Source organism: Neomonachus schauinslandi, chromosome 1 (genome assembly GCF_002201575.2).
Source record: "Neomonachus schauinslandi chromosome 1, ASM220157v2, whole genome shotgun sequence".
Classification (NCBI taxonomy): domain Eukaryota; kingdom Metazoa; phylum Chordata; class Mammalia; order Carnivora; family Phocidae; genus Neomonachus; species Neomonachus schauinslandi.
The window spans coordinates 65,881,816-65,909,489 of record NC_058403.1 but is presented as its reverse complement, the minus strand read 5'-3'; the positions used below and the strand labels follow the sequence as shown (position 1 = coordinate 65,909,489).

General features: G+C 39.7%; 1 protein-coding gene across 1 annotated transcript; it reads right to left on the bottom strand.

Annotated features, from left to right (window-relative positions):
• Nucleotides 1–14: 14 nt before the first annotated feature.
• Nucleotides 15–27,538, bottom strand: FAM162A (family with sequence similarity 162 member A). The gene is made up of 5 exons (XM_021692397.2): nt 27,391–27,538; nt 8,940–9,062; nt 6,392–6,500; nt 2,604–2,712; nt 15–208 (listed from the first exon to the last, which is right to left on the bottom strand). Exons 1-5 carry the CDS (start codon nt 27,422–27,424, stop codon nt 116–118), a joined length of 468 nt encoding a protein of 155 aa, XP_021548072.1. The 5' UTR covers nt 27,425–27,538; the 3' UTR covers nt 15–115.
• Nucleotides 27,539–27,674: the final 136 nt, after the last annotated feature.

Sequence of the window (27,674 nt, the reverse complement as noted above, 5' to 3'; positions counted from 1 at the left end):
TGTGCAAACCACACTTTCATGAAATGGATCCTCATACTGTATTCTTTTTAATACAGGCTAATTGCTGCAACATTATTCCTGCAATTTCAAAATCCAGCCAACACGGATACCTCTGCTACTCTGTTTTGGCTTTCAGAGCTGCTGCTTCTCTCAGGCGAGCTTTTTTTTCTAAGTTCAGCCTTGTTAAAGACTCGTTTCTTTTGACAGCCTAAAGTGAAACAAATTTGAACAAGTGATTATTTATGCAGGTTTGGGAAGAATGTCATTACCCTACACTGATGTCAGCTGATTAACGAGGGCAGCGCAGGCCCAGAATGCTCTGCCGTGGGCACACTGAGCCCAGAAGCCCCCTCCGTGTGCCTTCTGCTTCCTCTAAAACTTCACAGTCTTACAGTAGCCCATCCAGTCAAGCACGAGAGAAATGCCACACCCTCCACCTTCTCTTTCTTTCTGGCCTGTTTCTTTAAATCTAGCTTCTTCCCTTATCTTTTCCTTTTTCCTCTCTTTAGTATTGAATACCTTTTTGTTTCCATTTCTATCCTTTTTTTCCTTTTACTTTTCTTTGTTGCTACCATTTTTCCTTCCCCAACTCATTTGTATACTTTCATACCCTTCTAACTCCTTACTCCTCTTTTACCAAAAATATTCAGCTTTGGGGATCCCAGACTTTACCAAATACTGTGATTGATGACTCTCAGCAGTATCTATCCCACTACTCCATCCTTTGACAGCAAACAGCAGTGGGGGAGAGACAACCATCCTCTTCCCTTGTTTCCCTCCATGTGACCTGTTACATGCCTGTGAAGCTTATATAAGCAGACCAGTTTCAAAAGTTCTATACCAAATAAACTAGCACCCTATATATAAGGAGGGATTTTCTTATATCTGTGTAATTTCCCATGTAACGAATTAGGTATGGGAAGGGAGAGGAGAACGGGAATGGTAAGTTGATGGTGAGGACAAAATATGATGGCTTATTTTCTCTTCCAAATAGCAGTAAGTCTAAAAGTTCTTTATTCTAGTAGCATTTACCAACTTGTAAGAAATGGATAGTTCCACGTAAAACAAATGAGATGGTTTTCTGGCATATAAAGGAGAGAAACTCTCTTGAAGTACATGGTGTATACCCTTAGATGAGGCTAGAAGAAATCCCAAGGGGTAACTTGTTTCTAGAGTATTTAGACTCAGCTTAGTATAATCAAGTATACAAAAGCAATGCAGACTTCTTGGAATTCTAGAAGCCCCTATGTCCTGTCCACATGCTTCTGTAGGTTTCAATCTGAGAACTAAGCATGAGAAGTCAAAGAGGAAACCAGAAGAAAATCTGAAGTGGGGTAGAACAGAGATGTCAAAAGAACTTCACTCAGTCCTGCACACTTGTGCTCCCATAAGGTCAGTCTAAATGGTCAGTGTTTTCCACTCCAAAAGTCTGAAGAGAGCCAGAAGTTCATTTCCTTTTACTCTGCACTCACTGGGGATAAGGGAAGTCAGTTACTGCTGAGTTGGTAGAAGAACCTTTTTAATATCTGATAATAGATATAAGACATCTCTTTGTACATGGAAGCTGTGATATATAAAATTAGACATGGTATTAAAATAAGTGTTTGACCAGTGCTGCTGCATATTAAAAAAACCCTCTATTTTAATCACAAGATAGTATTATATGAGTTTGGGAACTTGCAAACTTGGCTCTAAATTTTTATCCTGCCACTTACTAGGTATGTGACTTTGGGAAAATGATTTAGTATCTCTAAGCTTCAGGTTCCTCTTTTATAAAGTATGGATAATAAGAGAACCTACTGCTTAGGTTCTTAGGATATTGTGGTGAGTTTAACAGTGCCTGCTATATAATGAGCCCTTAATAAGTGGGAGCAATTTTACTATCACCTCAATTAGGTCTAGGTTCAAACTCTGGCTCTGCCATTTAAGAGATGTGTGACCTTGGGCAAAGTAGCAGAGCTTTCTAAGCTATGTTTCCTCATCTATAAATGAGGTCCTAATAATAGTACCTATTTTGTCACGCTATTGTGAGGTTCAAATGAAAGAAAAGCCAAGTGCCTAGAAGACAGTGAGTATTCAATTAATGATAGTTATTAATAATGATACAGGTTAAAACAAATATTTCTGGCCTTAACTGCCTCTGTACTTGTTTAGGAGCTATAGTCCTTACACATATGGCCCAGTGTGGCTGAGCTTCAAATCCAGAACAGTGACTAGAATGCTTACCAGGGCTAAGGCGGTTGGAGCGTGGATAAATATGCCCATGTACTGGAAGTGCTTTACAGACATGCTGGTGTCGTCATTAAATACACCAGGGACATTTTTCTGGCTTCACATTATTTATGACATCTGTGATAACTAAACAATTTTTTTTACTTTATGCAAAACTAATTTAGTCCTTTACCTTGCCAAAATTAGGATTTGCTATTTATGCCCACGCATGACATCCCAGGTTTGTCCCTGCTGTGTCTCATTTTGTTTCTTATCATTTCTCATGTAGAAAGTAGCCCCCTCTTCTCAAGAGAATAAATATGAGGGTTGAACCCCTAATTTCCTTTAGATCCTTTGTAGAAAACAGAGACAGAGAGGCAGTCCATGCTCACCTTCTTGCCCTCAATAACCATCCAGATGCATCCTGCCACTGTCAGGGCAATCATCGCGTAGCTGACCTTCACCCGGATCTTGTTCTTTGCAGCATCAAGCATCTCAAACCTAGTAACACAATGAGATTATGAGAGAAAGTTAACTTTTCTCTTTCTGAAGTGGCCAGTAGGAAATAAAACTCTGTGTACCACAAATCAGAAGTGGAGTGGTACCACAAATAGAAAAAAAAAAAAAAGATGTGGGGCCTGGAAATCTTGTAGGATTTTGGGGAAGATGAGGCATTTTTACAACTCACTTTAAACTTACTAATAACATCCAGTAAGATAGCACAAACTTAAAAGTAAGAAAAACAGAAGAAAGCGTCAAGACAAAGTGGATCCAGGAACAAAAGGGGAAAAAAAGGCAAAGTGTATTAATCTATGCTTGCTATGGTGGTCCCCAATTTTGGCTTTCAAGTTTCACATCAGCATCCAATGCTAAAAGTGAAAATAGGAGCTGTTTCTTCCTGGGGTTCTTCAGAAGATGTTATATGATCCAGTGATTGTCTAACAATATCCTGACAACAGATACTCCAATGAGCTTCATGAGTTTCGTGTATTTCAACACAAATCACAATTCAGAAAACAAATGTGGGAGAAAGTTAAACAATATGCTCTTTATACCCAAGTTTTTGCTCTCTGCCTTGAACCAGGAATGGATTTAATAATCTAAATCTAATACTTAGATTTAGAACCAGGAATAGATTCCAGAGACTATCTGAAACAGCAGAAAGATCCTTTAAGCAATGCTCCCTTAATGTTTACCTTTTAACTAATGTTTTGCTGAAACTGCATGACAGTGAACTTGAGACTGTGCTCTTTGGCAAGTACTTCTTTGAACCTGTCCACTGAATGCAGACCCAGGTGCCGTAACAGAAAATTGAGGACTGGATTATCATTCTTGTGTGAAAGCTAAGAGGCCTACCAAGGAAGAGTCTAAAGAGAAGGCCACTCCACCTTTGTGATTCTGTATGTAGGCAGTGAGTTGCGGTTCTGTTACGTGAGTCTAGTACATCCTCAGGGCAAGGCACGAAGAGTCCAGATGGACCCTCGACACAGCACTGGCCTACTCAGTAGGGGTGTAAATAGGAAGTGATTATCTCTAGATGATGGGATGAAAGTGCTAACTACCGTCTTTCCTTTCTTTTTTTCCCCAGATTTTTAACACACATTACTTTTGAAATCAGGAGGAAAAAAGTACTTTAAAAATGCTTGGGGGTGCCTGGGTGGCTCAGTCGGTTAAGCAGCTGCCTTCGGCTCAGGTCATGATCCCAGGATCCTGGGATCGAGTCCCGCATCGGGCTCCCTGCTCTGCGGGGAGCCTGCTTCTCCCTCTCCCTCTGCCTACTTGTGTTCTCTCTCTATCTCTCTGTCAAATAAATAAATAAAATCTTTAAAAAAAAAAAGATAATAAAAATGCTTGGAAGGAGGCACAGGGTCCAGGCATTGCAAGTGGTAGGAGAAGCCTGAAAGCATAGACATTGTGATATAAGAGCTGGGACCCAGTGAGGCAGCAATGTAAACGGAGTTCTCCAGGCACTGAAGCTGGGCCTGCAGGGTGGTGAGAGGAACCAGGGACAATTGCTAAGAACAGTGAATTGCTCTATTAAGAGCATCTGAGAGCCCACCAACCATAAACTAACTACCCATGTTGACAATATTTTATGTGAACTGGCATGTCCAATTAAAGTGCTGTGATACTCCTGAAAAGTAATATATTTTACTTTTCATTAGAAGTATTCTACATTTTGGGGCCCCTGAGTAGCTCATTCAGTTAAGCATCCAACTCTTGATTTTGGCTCAGGTCATGATCTCAGGGTCGTGGGATCGAGCCCTGCATCGGGCTCCTCACTGAACGTGGAGCCTGCTTGGGATTCTCTCTCTCTCCCTCTGCCCCTCCTCCACCCCGCTCTTGTGCCAGCGCTCTCTCTTAAAAAAAATTTTTTTTATATATTAAAATTAAAAAAAATCATATATATATATAATGTATTATTATGAATATAATGTATTATTATACATTAAAAGTATTTTACATTAAAAAAGTAAAATGCATTTAAATAAGGTCATGAGGTTGCCCTCCATGCTATAGGAAGCAATCAGAATGGATAAGTTAAGCAGTGCCTGTTCAGACCTACCAGCATATGGATGAACACTTGTCCAGGCTCAGAGCAGAACATTCTAGGGTGACTCGGTAGTAATTTGGGCTTGAGGGGGATCTTGGAACCACCCCCAAGGCAGACTGAGGAAGGTGTTCCATGGTAAAATCTATATAGCACCTATTAGGACCATGGGTATGCAGCAGCTTGTTTTCTCCTGGAATATTCAGGAAGAAATTAAGACACATGCAAGAACTTATTATCAGGGGCGCCTGGGTGGCTCAGGCGGTTAAGCGTCTGCCTTCGGCTCAGGTCATGATCCCAGGGTCCTGGGATCGAGCCCCACATCATGCTCTCTGCTCAGCGGGAAGTCTGCTTCTCCCTCTCGCTCTGTGTCTTCCTGTGCTCGTGCTCTCGGTCTCAAATGAATAAATAAAATCTCAAAAAAAAAAAAAAGAACTTAATATCATTGTTATTTCCAGCTTGCTCTTGTTTTCCAGGAGAGTACACTGTTACTTTAGCTAAGAAGGACTGGGGCTTTCCTGCTGAAATAATTTTAGTGAAAATAATGTGCTATTTAATTTGACAGGCAGAAGCAGAATGGCTGTTAAAGCCCTTGTAAACAAAAAAGCAAATCACACTTCTCTTCCTGGGAAAAGATACCCTGAATGAACTCAGATCGTTTAAAATCATGCCTTGAAACCAGAAGCCAGAAGGTCCAGGAACAGTTTCTCACCAGAAGGGAATGTCTGGGAGCTTTGTCCCAAGTCCCTGTCTCTGAAAAGGATGATGCCCCACAGGGGAGATTGCACCTGCTTCTCAGCATCTCTCTTGGCCAAGATGCAAATCAATCAGGGTCTTTAACATCAGGCTGGAGCAGTGGTCTTCAATCAGGGTTTTTTTGTTTTTGTTTTTGTTTTTTGTTTTTTGTCCCCCCTGGGGACATTTGGCAATGTCTGGAGACCTATTACACTGAGTGTTACTGGCATCTGGGGGATGAAAATGCCAAGCAAGGGTGCTGCTGAACATCCTACCATGTACACAACAGCTCCCACCAACAAAGAATTATCTGGCCCAAAATGTTGATAGCACTGGGGTTGAGAAACCCTGGGTTAGAGGAATCTATACTTATCCACAGACTCTGAAAAAGTCCCAAGACCCGAGCTAGGGCTAGGTTTAAGGAAGTTGGTGACAGGGACAGGAAGCATGCTTTTTGGGATCCCAGAAAGAGAATATGTTGCTCTTAAATACTTTATGCCTATTGTTGAATACTTTAGTGGGTTTTGTAGAATATAACTATTATTTATTGTCAGTGGTACCTAACTGATATACCCAGATTAAAAATAAGCTAAGAACAGTGAATATCACTGCTTAGTCACATTTCTGTAGCTCGGAGAGGAAATCAATCAGTTGACTTCAGAGTACCTGACAGGTCTCCACTAGGCACAACATAACATATCAGTGATAAGATACAAGATTTTCCAGCACTGTTTTTACTGCAAGTACTTGCCAAAGAGGAAACATTTTGAGAAGTGAAAACTATTCTAAAATTTGGTTGAAAGTTTTTAAATAGTCAGACTCAGAGGAACTGTTTTGCCTTTGAAATCAGTGAGAAAGAAAAAGCTGCTTATAACCCCTATGTTTAGCACTCACGAGACAGTCTCTGGGATTTCATCTTCCTTTTTGAAGCGACCTGACCATACCAGGATCTTCTTCTCCCAGTGTGTAGGTTTGTGTAATGGCACTCTGTGGCTGTAAGTGTCTATGAGAAAAACAAGACAAGATTCCTTATTTGAGCTTATAACTCTCAAATTTAGCAATTAAAAAAATGCTATTTATGCTCTTTAGCTATTCATGAAACAAACATTGAGAAATCTCAAGCTAATTAGAGCTTTATTTGAATGGAATTTCTTAGGATGCCTCATTTCTCAAACGAGGTTCCAAAATTCTGTGGGGACTGAGGTAAAATAAAAGTATTATTTCCTAGCCATTGAAAGTTGAAAGAACACCATGTTAAACAAAGATATAAAGGTTAAGAAGAACTAAGAAGGGAACAATGAGAAGCTTATTTGACTTCAGTAGAAAAAGAAAAAGGTTATAAGGTAAAATAAGATTACAAAAGACCCTGAATGCCAGGCTAAGCTTTTTAAACCTGATTTGGGAATCACTGTACACTTTGAAGCAAGGAAGAAGTTAATGTTTTAGAAGATTAATCTGCATAATAGATGGAAGAGAGAAAGGAAGAAGTTAATGTTTTAGAAGATTAATCTGCATAATAGATGGAAGAGAGGAAGGATAGGACAGAGTGGGCAACAAGTTCAAATGGGAGGTTGTAATGCAAGAAAGGTGGTATGGTCTGAACTGGAGTTGTAACGGTGAGAACAGAGACCAAAAAGTCCATCTGAAGATGACTGAAAGGATTTGGAGGCTGATTAAATTAAAGACAGGAAGGAATCAAAGAAGAACCTCAAACTTGAATGAGTAAGACAACAGCAGTACTGTTAACCAAGATAAGGAGACTGTGAAAAGAACCAGTTAGGAAAAGAAAAGGCATGAATGCCATTTTACATAACATCGAGTCTAAATTTATGCCATCTGAATAGGTTTCATTAATGAAGTCAAAGTTGAGATAATCACTGGTGCAAAGGGAGAGCCAGTGAAGGTGATAAAGACCCAAGAGAGGAGACAGGAGAAAGGCGCAGCAGAGGAAAATGGAGTGGCCAAAGAGGCAGATGAATAAGAAAGGCACACAACAGCAGACTGGAAGAGAAAGTCTTTCAAAAAAAGAAGTCACTAAAGGAGCAGAAAAAGTTAGGGAATCACAGAATGTTAGGGTTAGAAAGGACCCTAGAGATAATCTCATCCAACTTCCATGTACTGCCTACATCTCTTGCAGACAGACCATCTCCTTCACTGCCGCCTACACGACATACTCATTCCCACCTCCACACCTTTGCTTGTGCTGTTCTTTTCACTTATTCAGAATGCAACAGCAAAAGGAACTGGAAAGTCACTAGGAAAAAAATCCATAAAAAACTGATGGTGAGAGAAGACGTTTAGAAGTACAGAAATAGCATTGCTGTAGTTTTATCGTTTAACCCTTCCAGCACTTGGCATAGCTCTATAGTTGTTATTTTTTTGTTGTTTTCCTTTTAAGTACATTAAAGACAATCTGGAAAGTATAGATGTAAAAAAAGAAGATAAAAACTATCCCTAATGCTCCTGTCATAGCATAATCACTGTATTTCTATTTTGGTAGTGTTTCCTAAGTCTTATCCCCATAAGTATGGGGATTTATATGTGTATTTATATAAATTTATATATTTATATGTGTATCATGCTATGCTTACACACAATATAAACTTCTGTATCCTGCTTTGTTCACTGACATTATGACAAACATTTTCCATGCCAATACATGGTATTTACAAGCACCATTTCCAACAGCTGCATAATCCCATCAAGTAGATCTAACATACATGATTAATCATTCCCAGATTATCTGACATTTAGATTAGTTCTCATTTTCCTATTACATATAAAATATGGGAACATCTTTACACTCAGAGCTTTTTTCTATAATAGGGATTATTCCTGAGGCTAGATCCCCAGAAATGAAATACCAGGTTGAAGGGTATAAACATTTTTAAGTTCTTGATAAATATTCTTTGAGGATAGTTCTTTTCTATTTACCAAGACCTGCCTGACCCTAGTATACTCCCATGAAGAAGTAAGAAGCAAATAGCTCATGGGACCCTACAGTTTATATATTATACTCCTTGTTTCCACAGTGGACAGTGACAAGATAAGAATAAGACTACCGATGGCTGAAATTAATGCCCAGGCCAGAGGCTAGCCCTAGTTATACTGTACCTAAAATATCATTTCCCAATTTGGTTCATCTTTGGGGTTCCTTAAAAGACCAATTCTAGATCACTATTTCATTTGATGCCTCTATTCTCCAACAAAAAGCTCCAATCTAATCCTGGAAACAAGAGATAAAAAGGACAGATGAGGAAAATGAAGAAAGCATTGCTTCATATGAGCCAATATAAGTACAATTTGGGAGGCATGAACTATAAGAAAGGGTAGGACATAGGAACCCCTGGAACAACCTGTCTTTTAGGTTCTTTTGATTCCAAGTTGTTTCACTCTTTGGGAACTGCTTAGTCTATAACTGGAAAAATGAATAAAAACTTACAGGGTGGAGCTTTTGGACTTTCTTGTGGTTTGGCACAATATCCATTTATTCTCTTCAAGTCGGAGTTTCTGCTAAGTCTTAGAGATGAGGAAGCACCTCTTTCATATAACCTAAAATAACTTCCTAGAAAAGACAGAAAAATGTTTCAGAGAAAGAAAATCTAATGTCTCAAAATAAAACATGCCTACAGAGTATATATTTCATTTATAAAAATTAACTCATTTAAAAAGTGAATATACTACTCTATGTAAGACACACGTATTTAAAATATGATACTTGGTCTATTTTAAAATATACATGTTTATATTATAAGTTAGAAATTTATACTCTAGGGGCGCCTGGGTGGCTCAGTTGTTAAGCGTCTGCCTTTGGCTCAGGTCATGATCCTGGAGTCCCGGGATCGGGTCCCACATTGGGCTCCCTGCTCGGCGGTGAGTCTGTTTCTCCCTCTCCTACTCCCCCTGCTTGTGTTCCCTCTCTCACGGTCTCTCTCTCTGTCAAATAAATAAATAAAATATTAAAAAGAAAAAGAAAAAAATTTATACTATAAACATTTTATCAGCTGTAAGTTTTATAAAAGTACTTCTCACATGTATCTTGTCATAACAATGGTTCTGGTGGAAATATTACATATTATAGCACTGGGCAGTTTAGGTAAAGATTAGAACCTCCCACAAGTGATAAACCAGGATGCCAAGTTGTCAATACTACTCTGGTAAATTCTGGGTAGGCTGCAATGGCAGCAAGGGGCTCAAGAAAGCCTTCTTCCACCCAAGCCATAATTCTCCAACTGGAAATCAAATTTAGATGTAATCATGAATTGTGTAAAATTTTTAAATTATATATTTAAAAATGTATAAAACTATATTATATATAATTTTAAAAATCTAAATTCTAAGTACACATAGGGATCAGTATTATAAATCTCCATTGTACTCACCACCCAGTGTCAACAACTAAGCCAATAAATATGGTTTCATCTGAACACCCCCCAACTCCCTACTGAATTATTTTTTTTATTTTTAAAGATTTAATTTATTTATTTTTGAGAGAGACAGAGAAAGTGAGAGAGTCGGGAAAGGGGCAGAGGGAGAGGAAGAGAGAATCTTCAAGTAGACTCTGTGCTGAGCGCACAGCCCAACATAGGACTCAATCTCACAACCCTGAGATCATGACCTGAGCCAAAATCAAGAGCTGGATGCTCAACTGACTGAACCACCCAGGTGACCTCCTACTGAATTATTTTAAAGCAAATCCCAAACATCCTATTTAGTTCATCTATAAATACTTCAGTATGCATCTCAAAACAGCAACTTCTCAAAATCATTATCCAGAATACCATTAGCTTAATTAAAAAATATTATATCCTTGATATTAGCATATTATGATCAAATAAATTTCCCCAATGGGCTTATAATTTCTTTAATAGTTGGTTTATTCTAAATAGGGGCACACTGAATATGGTTGATGTGTCCTGTAGAGATCTCCCCCTCCTTTCTTGTTATTTGTTGAAGAAGCTAGGTCATTAGTTCTACAGAATTTCCCTCATTTGGGATTTTGGGGAGGGTATCCCCTTGGTGTTGTTTAACATATTCTTCTAAATTCTTTTTCTTATAAACAGATTTTTGAGGCTTCATCAGATTTAGGTTAGAATTTTTAGCAAGCACATGCACAGGTGGTGCTGCATACTTCCTACTGTATCCTACTATACCGATCCTACTGTATCAGTCTGATTCATACCTTATAAAGACCTCCCTCAACCTTTCATTTGATGTTTTTAGCAGACATTGATGATGTTACCTAGATCTATTATTTCAATATGGGTTGTAAAATGGTCTTATTCTACATTAACTATTTGATTATCCTAAGGTAAAAGCCCACAAGAAATGTGGAATAAATGCTTGGTTCTTTCCCTTTGCCAGTTTTCAAATTAATGGATTGCTTTCCTTGCAGCCTCCACAGGTGATCTTTTGTTTAAAAATAACACGGGGCGGGGGCACCTGGGTGGCTTAGTTGGTTGAGGGTCCCACTCTTGGTTCTGGCTCAGGTCATGATCTCATGGGTTGTGGGATTGAGCCCCATGTCCAACTCCACGCTCAGCAGAAGGTCTGCTTAAAGATTCTCTCCTTTTGCCCCTCCCCACCCTTATACATGCACACTCTTTCTCTCAGATAAGTGGATAAATCTTTTTAAAAAATGAATAGAAATAACATAAAGAACTCTTGCATTTTAACACATGTACCCCAGCCCATTTCAGTCATTTTTCTTTTTGATACTCAGTCTCATTTTTAGTCATTAGGGACCCTTCTATGTTGGCTCCTGAGTACTTTCAACATGTGCTCAGTGATCATTGATAGCTTCCTTACCTTCTGACATGATATTACAGATTCATTTTGAATGCTTTCTGCCCCTGGTTTGGAATCAGACATTCCTTTAGTATGCTCTGGTTCCCTTAAAGAAGTATTTTTAGAGATGCCTTAAGAAGACTCATTGTTACTGAGTTTGTCATTGTTTCCATGCCTTCTCAGTGAACAAAACTAGGAAATGCATTCATTCTTAAAACAAATGTATGCTTAAGAACTTAGTTTCAGGGGGCGCCTAGGGGGGCGCAGTCGGTTAAGCGTCCAACTCTTAGTTTTGGCTCAGGGTCGTGAGACTGAGCCCTGCTTGCATTGGGCTCTTCACTCAGCTTGGAGTCTGCTTGAGATTCTCTCTTCCTCTCTCTCTGCCCCTCCTGCTCATGCTCTCTAAAATAAAAATAAATGTTTAAAAAAAAACTTAGTTTCAGTTAGCCACTTTCACCTTCAGCCTTAGCATGAAATTTCTAAATCAGTCATAATTAATCAGGAGTCAAAGGAGAGACAGCCAGAAATAGTTTTGATGAGGGTGAGAGGAAAGAGGGGGTGATTCTGAGTATGGGAGTCATGGTACAAGAGAGAGACCAAGGCTGGTATAGGATTCAGAATCAGAAGCGCCCTACAGTCCTAGAACATGGAAAAAGGGGAGCGCTATGAAGTACAATGGAACAGAAAAGAAAGCTGGAAAGGCACCAGTGATAAATCTGATTAGTGTCCTGGCACTGCCTAATGCTCTGTGTAACCAAAAAAAGGAATGCCCAAGACTTGCCTTTAATGCAGGAAGAATGTGCTCTCACAGCTCTGTGGATAAAAGCTCACAGGAAAGTTCAAGTAGTTTTTAAAATCTATTTGTTAGTAGACAAATAGTCTGTACCTTTGCAGTTCCAAACTTCAACTTGGATATCTTTGTAGCTTCAGAGTTGGAGCAATAAGGGGAGGCAAAAGAGGGAATAGGAGTAAAATATGGTTAGAGGTGGACTTCCCAAAGCTGGTGAGAAACATGATTTCTTCACTTTTTTTCTCTTGCTGTTAAAAAAATTTAAATGTAACAATTTAAAAGATACTACTATAGACTTTATATTTTATTTTTTTAAGATTTTATTTATTTATTTGACAGAGAGAGAGAGAGACCGCGAGAGAGGGAACACAAGCAGGGGGAGTGGGGGAGGGAGAAGCAGGCTTCCCGCTGAGCAGGGAGCCGGATGCGGGGCTCGATCCCAGGACCCTGGGATCATGACCTGAGCCAAAGGCAGACGCTTAACCATCTGAGCCACCCAGGCGCCCCCTTCTATAGGCATTATACGGGCATATGTTTATATTTGTGTAAAGATTTTTAAAATAACACTTACTGACACATACATAACTCCATATCGTAAACGTTTTTTTTTTAAAGGATTTATTTATTTTGGGGGGGGAAGGACAGAGAGAGAGGCAGAGAGAATCTAAAGTGGACTCCCCGTGACCCTAAGATCATGACCCAAGCCAAAAACAAGAGTTGGACGCTTAACCGACTCAGCCACCCAGGTGCCCCAAATTCATCCTTTTAAAGTGTATAATTCAGTGGTTTTTAGCTTATTCACAAAGTTGTGTACTGACCACTACCATCTAATTCCAAAAGATTTTCACCATCCCAGAAATATGTTTCAAATTTTGATGAGGTCCAACTTAATCCATTTTTTTTTCTTTTGTTGCTTGAGCTTTTGGTGTCATATACAAGGTCACAAAAGCTTCTATGTTATCTTCTAAGAATGTTGTTTTAGTTTTAACATTTAGGCCTGGTCGATTTTGAGCTAATATTGGTATATTATGTGTGGAAAGGATCCACCTCCATTTTTCTGCAGGTGGATATCCAGTTTTCCTAGCACCATTGGTTGAAAAAACAATTCTTCCCCCTGTTGAATTGTTTTGGCACAATATAGAAAATCAATTGACCATAAATGTGAGGGTTTATTTCTGGACTCTCAATTCTATTCCATTAATCAATAGTCCCTTGTATTCTATCTATGTTGTATTAGCTTAGTGGTTACCTAACCATTGGACAGGGACGTTCTTCGATGCTTTCCACCAGCAAGTTTGCCAGCCTTTGCCAAAGGGCTTCATGTGCCTGTTACAGCGTGCTCTGGGGTGCGTCGGGAGAAGCTGTTCCCAATGAATTAGCTGAGTCAGGTGAAAACCAGGCAAGCCCAGTGAGTGGGAGTTTCCAGGGAAGGGCCAGACAAGCTAATTGTAACAATTCTTGGGGGCTGGGGATTTTAGGGAGCTCCAAATCCATTCTCTTCAGTGCCTGCTAGAACTGCAGGTTTTCCTTGAGGCTATTCATTTTCAAGGCTACTGTGAAGCTGACAGGAGATAGAAAACTGTTAAAGCTATTATAAAGCTTGCTGTTCTTACCATGTTTAAGTCATTTTTCTTGGATAAATGCTACTCAGATTGTCACAAGCCTCTGGTTATTTACTAGTTCTGAAAAAATTGATTTTAAGAATTTTTCACAGTGTTTTCATTGCTTTTATTTTTTTTAGGATTTTACTTATTTGAGAAAGAGAGAATGTGTGTGAGCAGGGGAGGAGCAGAGGGAGAGGGAGAATCAGACTCCACACTAGGCACTGAGCCGATGCAGGGCTCCATCCCACAACCCTGAGATCATGACCGGAGCTGAAATCAAGAGTCGGATGCTTAACCCACTGAGCCACCTAGGTGCCCCTCATTGCTTTTATACAGGAGTGGATTTTCAGAGATCCTCTTACATACCAGAAATTGGAACCTGTTTATATAAAGATTATGGTTATTTGCCCTCTGAATTCTTTCAGAAGGGGCCACATTTATTTCATTTTCTGTCTGTAATCCCAGAAGGCCTTGCCCAGGTCTGGGTAACCACCCCACCACTGCCACCTAGTGGTAGTAAGTGTGCACCAGGAGGAAAGTAGATCAATCACCGTGTAATCCATCTCCGCTCCTTTTCTCATTTTAAATGTGGATAATGTAGTATTTACTGCACCAGGACTGATTTGAGGGTTAAGTGGAAAAACAAATGTGAGAGCATTTGGTAAGACGCTTGAAACACAGCAGGCCCTCTAAATTTTAAGTTTGTTTTTTGAAGCGCTACTTAAACTAGTAATTTTCAAAACATTTCCATAGCACTTTTCAGTTTTACCCCTAAAGTGGTCAGAATTTCTCACCAAGGCAACTTTATGCAGTTACCAGGGCATGAAGATATTCTATAAAACTTTACAATAGTTTTTCATAGCTCTAGGGATTAAAACAAAATGCTGTAATGCTGTGATTCTCAAACATCAGTGTGTGTCAGAACCACCTGAGTGGCTTGTTAACACAAAGCACTGCGGACTCCTACCTCTACTTTCAGAATCAACAGTGCTGGGGTGGAGGCTGGGAATCTGCATTCCTAACAAGTTCCTAGGTGAAGCTGCTACTAATGATTTGAAACTACACTTTCAGAACCACTGTGTTTGGGTTTTTTTTTTTTAATCGTGGTAAAATATACATAAAATAAAATTTGCCATTTTTAAGTGTACAGTTCTGTGGCATTAAGTATATACACACTGTTGTATCACCATCACCACCATCCATCTCTAGGACTTTGTCATCTTCCCCAGGGAACCCCTTATTTACTGTGACCTACAAGGCCCCATCTCACACCAGCCTGCCCCATTCCCTTCTTGCAGGCACTGAGACAGAAAGGAGCAAGGTTAACTGGCAGTGAGCTACAAGGTCCACAGGAAGCAAAAAGAATCTGTAATTATTTTCTTAGGTATTGCCTTTCCCCATCCCTCTTAATTAGAACGGAGGCAATTCAGGAGAAGAAAAAACAGGGTGCCTCTCAGCTCAGTTTGGGTAATAATGATAAGGCAAAAATGCTATCACGTACCCCTAATTATTACCAGTCACATAAATGCATGTTTGGAGATATTCACTCATCAAATAATAACTGAGTACCTACTGTGTGTCAGGCATTGTTCTAGACAATATATAAAACAGATAAAAATCTATGCTAATAAAACTTACATTCCACTGGAAACAAAGTATATATACATATGTGAGCATGCGCACACACACACACTCACACACACACACAGATAGTAAATGAACACTGAAAACAAAGAGAAAAAATGAACACTGGGAACATGACATGAAGTGAAGTGTTTGTGTGCTAGGAATGGGGTGTGTGTAGGAGATTTTAGGTAAACTAGTAGGGTGAGTTCTCTTTGAGAATGCCACTTTCGAAGGAAGTGAGGGAGCTAGCTACGCAGATATCTGTTGGCAGGATATTCCAAACAGAAACAACTGTTACATGCAAAGGCCCTACAGTGATTCTAGGAACCACAAAGAGGAGGCCAGTGTGGCTGGAACAGAGTAAGGGGAGTAAGATCTGAAGTCATAGAAGTGTCTGGGGTGGAGGTGAAATTAGGGACTTGAAGGCATGAGAGGTTTACCTAAATCAGAAAATATCTCCCAACATTTTTCTTACTACAACCTCATACTGGATGCCAATCATTTTTACCTCCCTAAAGTATAAATGTTAATTAAAACATGCAAATATGATCATATTGTTTTTACATTAGATTAGATTGTTTTACATTAGAAATAACAAATGTAAAAAATTTTAAAAAACTGGGCGCCTGGGTGGCTCAGTTGGTTAAGCGACTGCCTTCGGCTCAGGTCATGATCCTGGAGTCCCGGGATCGAGTCCCGCATCTGGCTCCCTGCTCGGTAGGGAGTCTGCTTCTCCCTCTGACCCTCCCCCCTCTCATGCTCTCTGTCTCTCACTCTCTCTCTCTCAAATAAATAAATAAAATCTTTAAAAAAAAAAAATTTTTAAAAACTGAAATCACTAAAGAAAATTGTTAAATACTTGTGATTTCAGTTATTTTGCAGTTACAAAAAAAAAAGCATATAAAAGTTTTAGTATCATTAAGACTTCCTCTTCTGTCTCAAAGAGATAACATATATTGCCCTCCAGACATCCAAGCCAGAAATTTTCCATCCTCTGGTGAATCACAATTAAAAACAAACAAACCAAAAGAAAAACAGCCCTTTAACCCTTTGGCTGCACTTGCAGCTTGCCCCTGGCTGACCAGTTCTGGATCCCCCAGGCCCTAGCAGGAAGTCAAGATGAATCCTCACTGCTGCCTCTACAGATGTGACTGATGAATGGCTGGTTAACCTACAGCAGAGGTTCTCAAACTTTAGTGTGCATCAGAATCACCCAGAGGACTTTTTTTTTTTTTTACCATTTTGAATATAAATTTTTTTTATTTTATGATGTTATGTTAATCACCATTCATTACATCATTATATCATTAGTTTTTGATGTAGTGTTCCATGATTCATTGTTTGCATATAACACCCAGTGCTCCATTCAATACGTGCCCTCCTTAATACACATCACCAGGCTAACCCATCCCCCCACCCCTCTAGAACCCCCAGTTTGTTTCTCAGAGTCCATAGTCTCTCATGGTTCGTCTCCCCCTCCGATTCCCCCCCCTTCATTTTTCCCTTCCTACTATCTTTTTTTTTTTTAATAGATTACTGGAACCCAGTTCCAGAGTTTTTGATTCAGTGAGTATGGGTGGAGCCTGAGAATTCTCCTTTCTAACAATTTCCCAGGTGATGCTGTTACTGTTGTTCTGGGGGCTCACAATTTGAAAACCAGTACCTTAGAGGTTTTACTAGAAGCTGGAGGCTGTAGTAGGTCAGATGGGATGAGGCTGATTCAAGTACTGGCTTTTGCCTTGTTGTCCCTTCCTTTCCATAAAAAGCCTTTCCAACCTCATGATGGACAGTGCAGAGAGGTGGAGATGCCTTTTTTTCTCAGAATCTTTCAAGACACTCCTGGAGAGAATCATCAATGATGTGAGCTGAGACATGATAAATGAAGGTTCAATGAATGCTGTGGGAGAAAGAGGTTTTTAGATGAACTAATTTAGTTCATCAGTTGAACTAAAGATCAGTTGCCAAATGTGTTGTAAGTATGTTGCTAACTATGAAGGCGCTAATGATTTGCTTAAAAATAAAATCATGGCATTTGTCAAAACCCATAAAACTGTCCATCACAAAGACCTTTAATATATGCAAATTTTAAAATATCAAGCAGGATGTTGGGAGAATCCAGAATGGAATGCAGACTGTGACAAATGTATCAAACTGTATTAGAAATGTATAACATGACCTAACCTCACAACCTTCAAGGTGGGGAAAAAGCTGACCTAAGTAACTTTGGAAAACATCATTTTGACTGGAAACTGTAAGACTAAAGACAGAAAGAATTATACATAAACACTGTACTCTAGTTGGCAAATTTGTTTCTTATAGAAGCATGGGTTAACAATCCTGAAACTACAAGTAGGCTAGGACTGAACAAATAAGTAAATAAGTGATAGATAATGAGAGCCCAGAGAAAGAAGTTCCAAAAGCAAGGATAGAAGGCTAGAATGAATGTGGTGCTGGATCAGTCAGAGAATTCGGTATAAACTCCTTTAGCTTTACATAGCTGTTTATTAATGTATATAAATAAACATATTTATTTGTTATGTTATTTGTACGTATGTACGTATATGGGGAGATGATAGACATAAGATATAGACATAATCCTAAGTATGTGTGTACACATGGGTTAGTATACATACATGTATTTCCTAGCTCTACCCAGCGGAAGGACCTGGAATCAGTGACACTTCAGTAGGAACAAGCACACTCAGTGCCTAGATCTTGATTTCCAAATACCATTATCTAATAAAAGGAACTAGGGCTCCTTGGAGAAAAATGGCTGATTCTAGGCTGAAGCAGAGAGAATACAAGATGAGTCTAGAATACCCTGCAGGGCCAGAAAGGAAGTATTCAAAAAACACAAGGATGTTTTCGGATAGGGGCATGCAAAGGGACATATGAGCTGATCTGATACAGCCTAATCTGGAATAATTTGAGCAACAAAATAACACAGTAATAGATTATAACTTAAGGTTATAATCCATATTGATATAAATGATAACTGAATATATAAATGAGGGAGAAGGGACAAATCTCCCCGTTTGGGAAAAATCCCAAATACATGCAGATACTCTTCCCTCCTGGATTCCTTTCCCCTTGTGGGAAAGTGTGAGTTGGACTTAGCGACTTGTTTCCAAAGAACAGAGTATGGGAAGAGAAAAACAGTAACTTTACAAGGAAGAAACAAACTGACCAACGTTAAAATCACCAGTCATACATCATGTGGATATCATGTACCGAAAGGACACTTGACCTCTGTGCTAGTTATTCTGTCCTCAAACCCATAACTCTAGTCTCATCATGAGAAAGCATCAAACAAACCCAAACTGAGAGACATTCTACAAAATATCTGACTCGTATTCTTCAAAACTATCAAGATTTTGAAAATCAAAGGATGTGAAACTGTCACAGATCAGAAGAGCTAAAGAGACATGACAACTAAATGGGATGTGGCATCCTGGAACAGAAAATGGGACATCAGTAGAATAACTGGTGAGACCCAAATAAAGTCTGTCCTTTAGCTGACAGTAATATACCAATGTTAATTTTTTAGTTCTGACAAATACACTATAGTTATACAAGATGTTAACATTAGGGGCAAACGGGTGAGAGGTACACAGAACTCTTGTATTATCTTTGCAATTTTTCTGTAAATTAAAATTATTCCAAAATAAAAATATTTTTTAAAATGAGTACTTGGATATTAATTATATCTTGCTTTTACTTTATACATGTTTTATAAATATTTTATAATTACTTGATATTTATTCTTTTTAAAATTAGCAATAATTTGATGTTATCTCTATAAAAATGTCATTCTCTCAGTTGCACTCCAATATGCTTTTGGAACGAGACAGAAAAAGAAAGGAATGGGGTATAGTAGGAAATGTGCCCAATTCAGGGTAGACAAAAATGAAGGTCATCTGACTAATGGGCATTGGTGGAAATGAGATGAGAAAATTATACATGTTGGTATGTATCTTGTCACACCTTGCTATTCTCAAATGTGGTTGACATCGCCTGGGAGCATGTTAGAAATGCAGATTCCTGGCTCCCACCTCAGACCTACAGAATCTGAGTCTGCATTTTTATTTTTTTTTTGAGAATCAGATCAATTGTAAGTCTCAGGAGGACAAAGCTAAAGGTACATAGGAGCTGATCTGATTATTTATCCTGACAATTGCAAAGCTCATACACCCTTTAATAAGATATCCAAATGATTCATATGAACATTAAATTTCGAGAAGCAAATAGATACTCACATTCATTCAACAGTTGATGAGTACTTACTATGTGCCAGACACATGGAAACCAATACCACATATTCTGAAGTCTAGAACAGTACTATTTACTCAGCCTCAGCTGGGAGCTTCATAGAAATACAAATTCTCGACCCCACCCCAAACCTGGAGTGTGGCCTAGAAAAATGTTTTAATAAGCCCTCTAAGTGATGCTTATGCATACTAAAGTTTAAGAAGGAGTGTTCTAGAAAAGTGAATTTCAAATTTTGCATATAAGAATCACCAAAGTAGCTTTAAAAAATGCACAAGGCCATCCAATTAAATCCCAGTGTCTGGGAGCAGGACTCTGGCATAAATATTTTTTAAAATTCTCTAAGTGATTCTAATGTGCTGCCATGCTTGAGAATCAACACAATCAGCTAGAGTCCCTGTTGGAGCACAGGTTACCTGGATGACCAGGGCACCTCCAGAGCTTAATACTGGTCTCTGGCAGAGTTCAAAATCCCTCTTTTCAGCAACTAATTTACTGAAAAGAAGCTCTGCTTTATTTCTAACTTCTGCATATCAATAACATGTAACTCATTACATCGAAAGTTTGGAATCTCTGTAGAGTTGTATGCGCAACTTTCAGATTTTACGAGAGTATGCAGACTCATACACTACTCAGTACTTAATGACATGCACTGTGAATTGTTCTACAGTTGCCTGACCTCCTCTTCCCCTTTGGAAAAGGCTGTATTTCACATCCCTCCTCCATCCTCCACAGCAGCTGACTAACCCTCACGGGTAAAAGACCACTGTCTGATTAGCTCACAATGAATGACCAGAGCCCACCAGGCTGATCCTACTGCACTGCTATAAGACTGTTTGCCCAACCACCTTCTCTTTTCCTACTGTTAAAGAAGGCTGGGAGCCACCATGACCCTGGCTGGGAGAAGCAGCTTGTTTCTGGGCAACAATGTTCCCTTTCCATGTCATATGGAAAGATTTTTTAATCTAAATACTTAGCCAGTTCTCATGTTAGCCCACAAATGCCTATTTAATCCTCCTAGAATTCAAATAGGATATTGCTAGTCCTAAAAGGTTTGCTGGATAGGAAAGGGCAAGTCTGAGGAAGGAACATTCAAAGTTTGTTTTGAGAATCAAATCAATTTTAAGTCTCAGGAGGACAAAACTAAATGTATGCTTATCCTGACAACTGCAAAGCTCATACATATACACCCTTTAATCGATACTATATTTTATATCATTATGATGAAATTGTATGTCAAATGTTTGTAGCTGCTCAGTAGACCTAGAAGGAAGAATGACTAAGTTAGGGTAATTATCTCGCTTAGAGAAGTAAGAGATTTTATTCCTACTCAGAACTCATTTAAATTAGAGAAACCACACTATAAGCAAAGCTGGGCTACTCTAAAGGCCGGCCACTAGAAAACAAATGAATGAGCCTGAGATATTAATTTACTCTGAGTTTTTCCCATGATCAGCTTTGATTTCTCCTATCTGCAATTATTTTGAAAAGGATGGAATATTTTGGCTTCACACTGTGATTTGCCCAGCTCTTGTTTGCAACAGAGATTTCCAAATCTGCCTGCCAGGCTCCCAAGGCTCAGAAATGAGGTCCATGCTGATGTTCTAGGGCTTGGAATAAGTTAAGACACTGGCCTAACTCACTCTGGCTCTGGGTACTGTGCCTATCCATGCTTCCCCCACAGTGAAAGTCCTTTTGTCTGCCAAACTCCCAAAAGGATTTGGCAAACAGGCAGAGCAGTTTTAAGTAGGAAAAAAAACAGTAACAAGGGTGATTTCATAAAGTAAATCTGAGTGCAGAATGCAGGACGGGCCAGGGCGAGGGATGAGTAGGGGTAAAGGGAGCAGGAGTTGCAAGACATAAATATGGAAACCTCCTTTTAGGTGGTGTCACAACGCTGTGGTTCAAGTGGGTTCCTAAAGGAAATACGACAGCTATAGGTCCTAATGGAGAGGATCTAACAGATGTGAAAAATACTAGGGGAAGAAAAATGGCAAGAATGACATTATGAACTTTTGTGGGCTGGCTAGAACCCTAATCACCATTTGTAACATTGCTTCTATGGGAAAAAATTTTAGAGTTCAAAAAAATAGATTTATAAATAGACCTTTGGTACCTGGCCAGTTTTTTAAGTGGGGAGGAAACTCTGGAAAAAGTCTTGCAATTTTATGTATCTGGTGGCCACACTTCAGTGAGATGGACCATTTCTGGGTGATTTTTTTTCCCCCTCCCATCAACACTCCAGCCCATTCCCAATAGTGGTTATTTGAAACTCTCTTGGCCTTAGCTGTTGACCTAAATCTGCTTTTTGACAGAAACTGATTCCCTACTTCTCCATCTGTTTTCTCATCCTTCCCTGCAGCCTTGTAAGAACACTAGGCCTTCCTGCACTCTAAACTAGTGAACTGTTCCGTGATCCCTCTTACTGAGGGATGTTGTACCAAACTTAGCTCACCACCTCTAGATCCTTCCCTCAGCCCCTTTCCTGCCAAATGTCTCCCTGCTCTTAAAAAAATAAACTTTAAATTATACAAGTAACACTTGCTCATTACAGAAAATTCAGAAGCTTAGAAAAAAGTGTGAAGAAAAATAAAAACACCTATAATCACATCATCCAGGGATAGATAACAACTTGGTGTATCTTTCCCAGACTTTTTCCTATGCTTATATATAACATACACATTTTTCATAATCGAGTAATACTACATCTTGCTTATGTCCAAATACCTTTCCAAGATATTAAATTAAAAAATACTTTTGATGGCTATACAACATCTAAAATATGGATATAACCTGAATTCGATCATTCCCTTAACTGAATGGTTCCAAATTTCACTATTACAAATGAACAGTTTTCTACATAAATCTTTGATGGCATTTCTGATTATTTTCTTATATAGAATCCTGGTAGTGCAGGGTTAAAAAATATGAACCTTTTTAAGAATAGAACAATTGTTTTCTAGAAAGGCAGAACCGATTTACACTTCTACCTGTAGATGATGAGAGTTCTTGTCTCATTATACCACAGTGACACTGAGGGTACACTATCTTTGACAAAACAATCACTTGTTCTCAACAGTTCCTATAAAATACTAATCTCCTTCCTTTCGTAGTTCAAATGACTGAATAAGTGGCATGTATTTAACTTGCTCCCTTGGCCTCACTACCCACACATTTTTCTATAATGTTCCTTCCCCCACTCATTTTACTAAAATTGCTCTAACATTAGTGATCTCTTTCTAGTCCCATGACTATGTTTTTTAGACTCTCATCATTAGCTCATTTGATTCTACTCTTCCGATCTTTGAAGCCATTTGACTCTACTGATCTCAGCCTTTGACAAGGCCTCTGTCTCTCCTAACGTTATACTGCCACATTCTCTCCCTTCATGTCTGACCTCTATGATCTACATCTTTTTTTTTTTTTTAAAGATTTTTATTTATTTATTGAGAGAGAGAGAGAGAATGATAGAGAGAGAGCATGAGAGGGAGGAGGGTCAGAGGGAGAAGCAGACTCCCTGCTGAGCAGGAGCCCGATGCGGGACTCCATGATCATGACCTGAGCTGAAGGCAGTCACTTAACCAACTGAGCCACCCAGGCACCCCTATGATCTACATCTTTAATGTCCTCTTTGCCACTTTCTATTACTTACACTATGTCAGGCCTGCAAGATTCAGTCTTTGCCTCTATCCCACATTCATCTGCCTCAGGGAGGACTCCCCTTTGTCCCCTGGTCTTTGACTGAGGGGTCCCACATTCGCCTATAACTCAATGCCACCGACCACTCAATAATGCGTGGACCCCCTCTGCCACAGCAGTATCCCTTCTTACCTTTCTTATTTCAGACAACAGGGCAACACTCCTTCAGCCCTCCACCTCAAAAACTTCAGTCTTCCTTTAATCACCCTAGGTCTCACGGAGCCACACCGATTTCTTCAAAAACACTTCCTAGATATATTCTTTTTTTGGCATTGCCATCATCACCTCACACATGGATTTCTGTAATATCTTCACAGGTCGTAGCTATTCGTGTTGTAGGTAGCAACCATGTTAATTTTCCAAAAATGCTTCTTTAATGACTTCTGCTGGAAGGCTTCCTTTTTGCCCAAATTCAAGTGGTCCAAAACCCTCAAAAGGCCACACCGTATCTATTACTTCCTGACTGAAATCCAAGGTAATCTTCCTCCTTCCACATCCTCTCCAGACCCATTACTGCCCCTACTTTTGCTCCTGTCTCTCTCCCAGACCTTCTGTTGCAACGAAGCCTTCAGTAATTTTAACCTACACTTTGATTCCTTTGTTAAAGCCAGTGGTATGTTGGGTCTTGGGAGGAGATCAGTGAGGAAAAGCCCTGATTTGTAGTGTTTTTCAATAACCCTCAGCGTGGCAGATTTTAAGCTACCAATGTAACGTGACTAATTGGGAAAAGATGTGCACAAAGCCAATAGGAACTGGCTCCATAGCACCACGGCAGCACTTAAAGTCTGTTCTGCAATCCAGAACTTAATATATACTGTCTTGCATAAGCTCTCCAGATGTATTATATAGGTATATTCGTTCACTGCAACAAACTCCAGCCGTAGGGAAAGTGGGAGTCCACACACTTTAGAGCTTTCATCCTGTACAGGGCACACAGTGTGTGCTCAATAAAGACCTGCTGACAAGCCCTGGAGGGAGTGATAAGCAAAGCCAAGGAGCAGGAAAAATGGGCATGTACTCATTTAGGGTTGGTTAGCAAAAACAAACAGAAATGACAATGAAGGAGCAGAACGTAGGGGAAAGAAAATCAGAATGGGAGCCAGGAGATATTGGTTATGTCCCAGCTTTGTACGTAGGACTCTTCTGAGGTCAAGTCAACTCCCCTCTGAGGCCTTAAGTTTCCTCATCTATAAAATTAGGGGGCTAGACTACATGACTTCTACCTTATCTCTTGATTCTAATGCTGTGGAATGTCAGTTAAACTGACAAGGATGCTGTCCATGGTCCACTGTATTGGTATAATAATAAAATCATTTTAAAATCTGTTGGTAAGTCAGCAAAGTTTAGGACAACAAAATTTTTCTGAAGATGTGAAGAAACATTCTTGTAAAGCCATTCTATTCTTTTGACTTAATTACTCTGTAGAAAGTAATAACTGTTCCTGCTCGTGCTCACTCACTCTCTCTCTCATAAATAAAATCTTTTTTAAGGTTTTTATTTTTTTGACAGAGAGTTAGAGAGCACAAGTAGGCAGAGCAGCAGGTAGAGGGAGAGGGAGAAGCAGGCTCTCTGCTGAGCAGGGAGCCCGATGCAGGGCTCCATCCCAGGACGCTGGGATCATGACCTGAGCTGAAGGCAGACGCTCAACTGACTGAGCCACCCAGGTGCCCCATAAATAAAATCTTTAAAAAAATAATAATTATTCCAAAGGATATCTACTGCCTCTCTGTGAGCTGGACACTGATAAGTGCTAAGGATTTAGTAAAAATTCAGTCTTTACCCTCATGGAACTCACAGGAGTATGGGTCAGTAGCCATTTAGTTCCAAATCACTCTATCAGTGCCTTTTAACTTAAGGAGCACAGATTGCTCTAAGGAATGGATGCAAGCTATAGATCCTCTCTTCCCAAAACATAAAAATATGAATATAATTTCAGAGGTTCACAGGACCACTCCTCTGTGAAGGGGTCCAAGAACCACAAGTTAACAACTTTGACCTATATCTCCAGCTACATCTGCAAAATGATAAATTTAAAAACCTACATTCTGTTTGCTAAGAAAGTACAGCAAAGATTTCCAACAGAAATAATTCAAAAAAGGTCCATCGTTTAAAGGATTAAGCTTTGGCTATTTGAAATTTCACTCACCTAGAGTATCTTATTCCAAATAATATTCTGGATAAATGAAGCATGCCTAGATTAGGTTTCTATTTGATCTGCGATTCCTTTGGTTAAGGTTGCCTGATAAATCAGTCTTCTTACTTGAAAATCCATTTGCACATAAATATGTGCTTCCATTTCACAAGTATATCTGCATTTCATGACTCTTCCATTTCACATCAAACTCAATTAACCATGACAAACACAGTACACACATATCCTGAATAAGCATCTTGAATGAAACAAAGGGCACAAGTTCCTGAACTAGAAGGCACTCACTCATTTCCTGGCTCTAACATTTTATGGCTAAATGATCTTAAACAAGTCATTTAACCATCTGACCTATGTTTATTCACTTGTACATTGGAGAATGGATGATAAGACTTACCTAGGAAGGGTACTATAAGAAATCAATCAAGTAAAATAACATGTCAAAGTATTAAGCTTTAAAATAGACACAAGTGGGTGAAAGGGCAAATTGCTTACAGTTGCTCACAAAACATCAAACATTCAAAGAAGGTCTTTGGAAAGAGTTCGTCATGTAACATTCTTAGTGGATCTATCTGGAATAAAATAAATTGTTCTTAAAATGCTCAAGGAATTTTGTTTTGATTGAGTGGTCAATAGTGAGGTTCTTAAATATCAAAAGTCTGCAAAGAGGCTTTGGAATCTTTATAATGCATAAATATGTTTTCAAGGCAGGAAGATAAACTACTTAAAACCCTAGGGTCTTAGTTCCTATGTAGTCAAAGTCCCTTTCAGTCAGTCTACTTTAGCTTTTTCCAGAGCAATGATTCTTTCACTTACCTTGTAACAGCTAACAGGTCAAAAGGATGTACACAAAAGACTTTAGGTAAATTAGTCCAACAAAGCTGAACAAATCAATGAAATCAATCTTTTTTAGTGGAGGGAATGTTTATTTTAAAGGAATTATATAATATTCTTCTGTTTGAGACATGTTTTCCAGTCCATTCTCCATTGGAACACAAAATAAGAATATAAAAGATAACTTTTTCTTACATTACTTCATTTACATTTGCAATGCACATTTACATTATTTCAACAGGCAAGTTTGGGGCGATTCTTCCTTTAAAATTTGAAATAAACAACTCTTTAATAATTTGCTACCAAGGAATAAAAGATCAGTCATTACACCTTATCAAAGCTCATAAAGGTGATCAAAAGTGATTTGCCCTGGTGCCTAGAAAAAAGCCAAGCGGCAAACATTTTGATTTCTCAGCCCCTACTAAGCTCTGTTGGTTCCCCAAGAAGACGAAGACAAACTAAGTTTTGACTCCAAATACCCATTACACAAATGTCTACTAGAAAAATAAACTGCAGATTCTACGTAACACTTTCCTCCAAAAAATTCAAAGCACTTAACCGTAGAATTGTTTAAAAGAAATGTATCCCCCATTTTAGGAAAACAATTACTATTATTCTGTAAGCCCTTAAATCCCTTTCCTAATCAGACACTAAGTGGGTAGGAAACCCTAGACTAAAGGTTTTCTCTGAGAGCCGGGATAAACTCTTGAAATGGTGGGGGGCTGGGGAGACTCAAGACTCAAGGAGAGCTACGGACCGGAGAGGTTAGGGTGAAAAGCTGAATCAATCAGACAACGGGGAAGTTCTAGGGATGGCAGGTGCATTAAGAACTGAATTCAGAGGCCACTGGGGATGGGGGTGGGTTGATAAGGATCGGGGAGCAAGGGCTCGTTAAGTTGGTGGGAGCTGGGTGGATGGAGGGCCAGGCGCGATGGTCACTCTGGGCCAACCCCCACTACCTGCTTAGCAGTTGCTCGCTCAGCCTTTGCTCTTTCCCATTATCGGGGTATGACTACGAGCCACTTAAGAGTGCGCGATGAAACCGAGCAACTACCAGATTTGGGGAAGCTGCAGGATTCCTCAATCTCCAGCAGCCAAGCTGGCTTCCCAACCTCCCCGAGCCCGGCCCGCGTCTCACCCGCCGCCTGGCGCAGGCCGCGCAGGCTCCCCATGGCTGCCTACTCCGCTGACCCGACAGCGCCTCCCGGGCGGTGACAGCGCGGGAGCACTCAATGTTACCAAACGCCCGCAATAGGAAAGAGACGGACGGCGCAGGCAGGCAGGACTAGGGCTACTTGAGGGCGGCCCGAGCGGGTCGTGCGTGTTGCGCGGGGCGTGTGGGCGGGGTCTGCATGCCGCGCGGAGCGTGTGGGACGTGCGTGACGTGCAGACTATACGGGCGGTGAGCCCGGTTCAGCCCCG

Excerpts from the sequence above, each read along its gene's own strand:
- FAM162A (XM_021692397.2), bottom strand. The coding sequence starts at position 27,424 with ATGGGGAGCCTGCGCGGCCTGCGCCAGGCGGCGG. Across the intron at positions 6,501-8,939 it reads AAGTCCAAAAGCTCCACCCT|ACACTTACAGCCACAGAGTG; the intron begins GTAAGTTTTTAT and ends TTTTTCTCATAG. Across the intron at positions 209-2,603 it reads TGGTTATTGAGGGCAAGAAG|GCTGTCAAAAGAAACGAGTC; the intron begins GTGAGCATGGAC and ends GTTTCACTTTAG.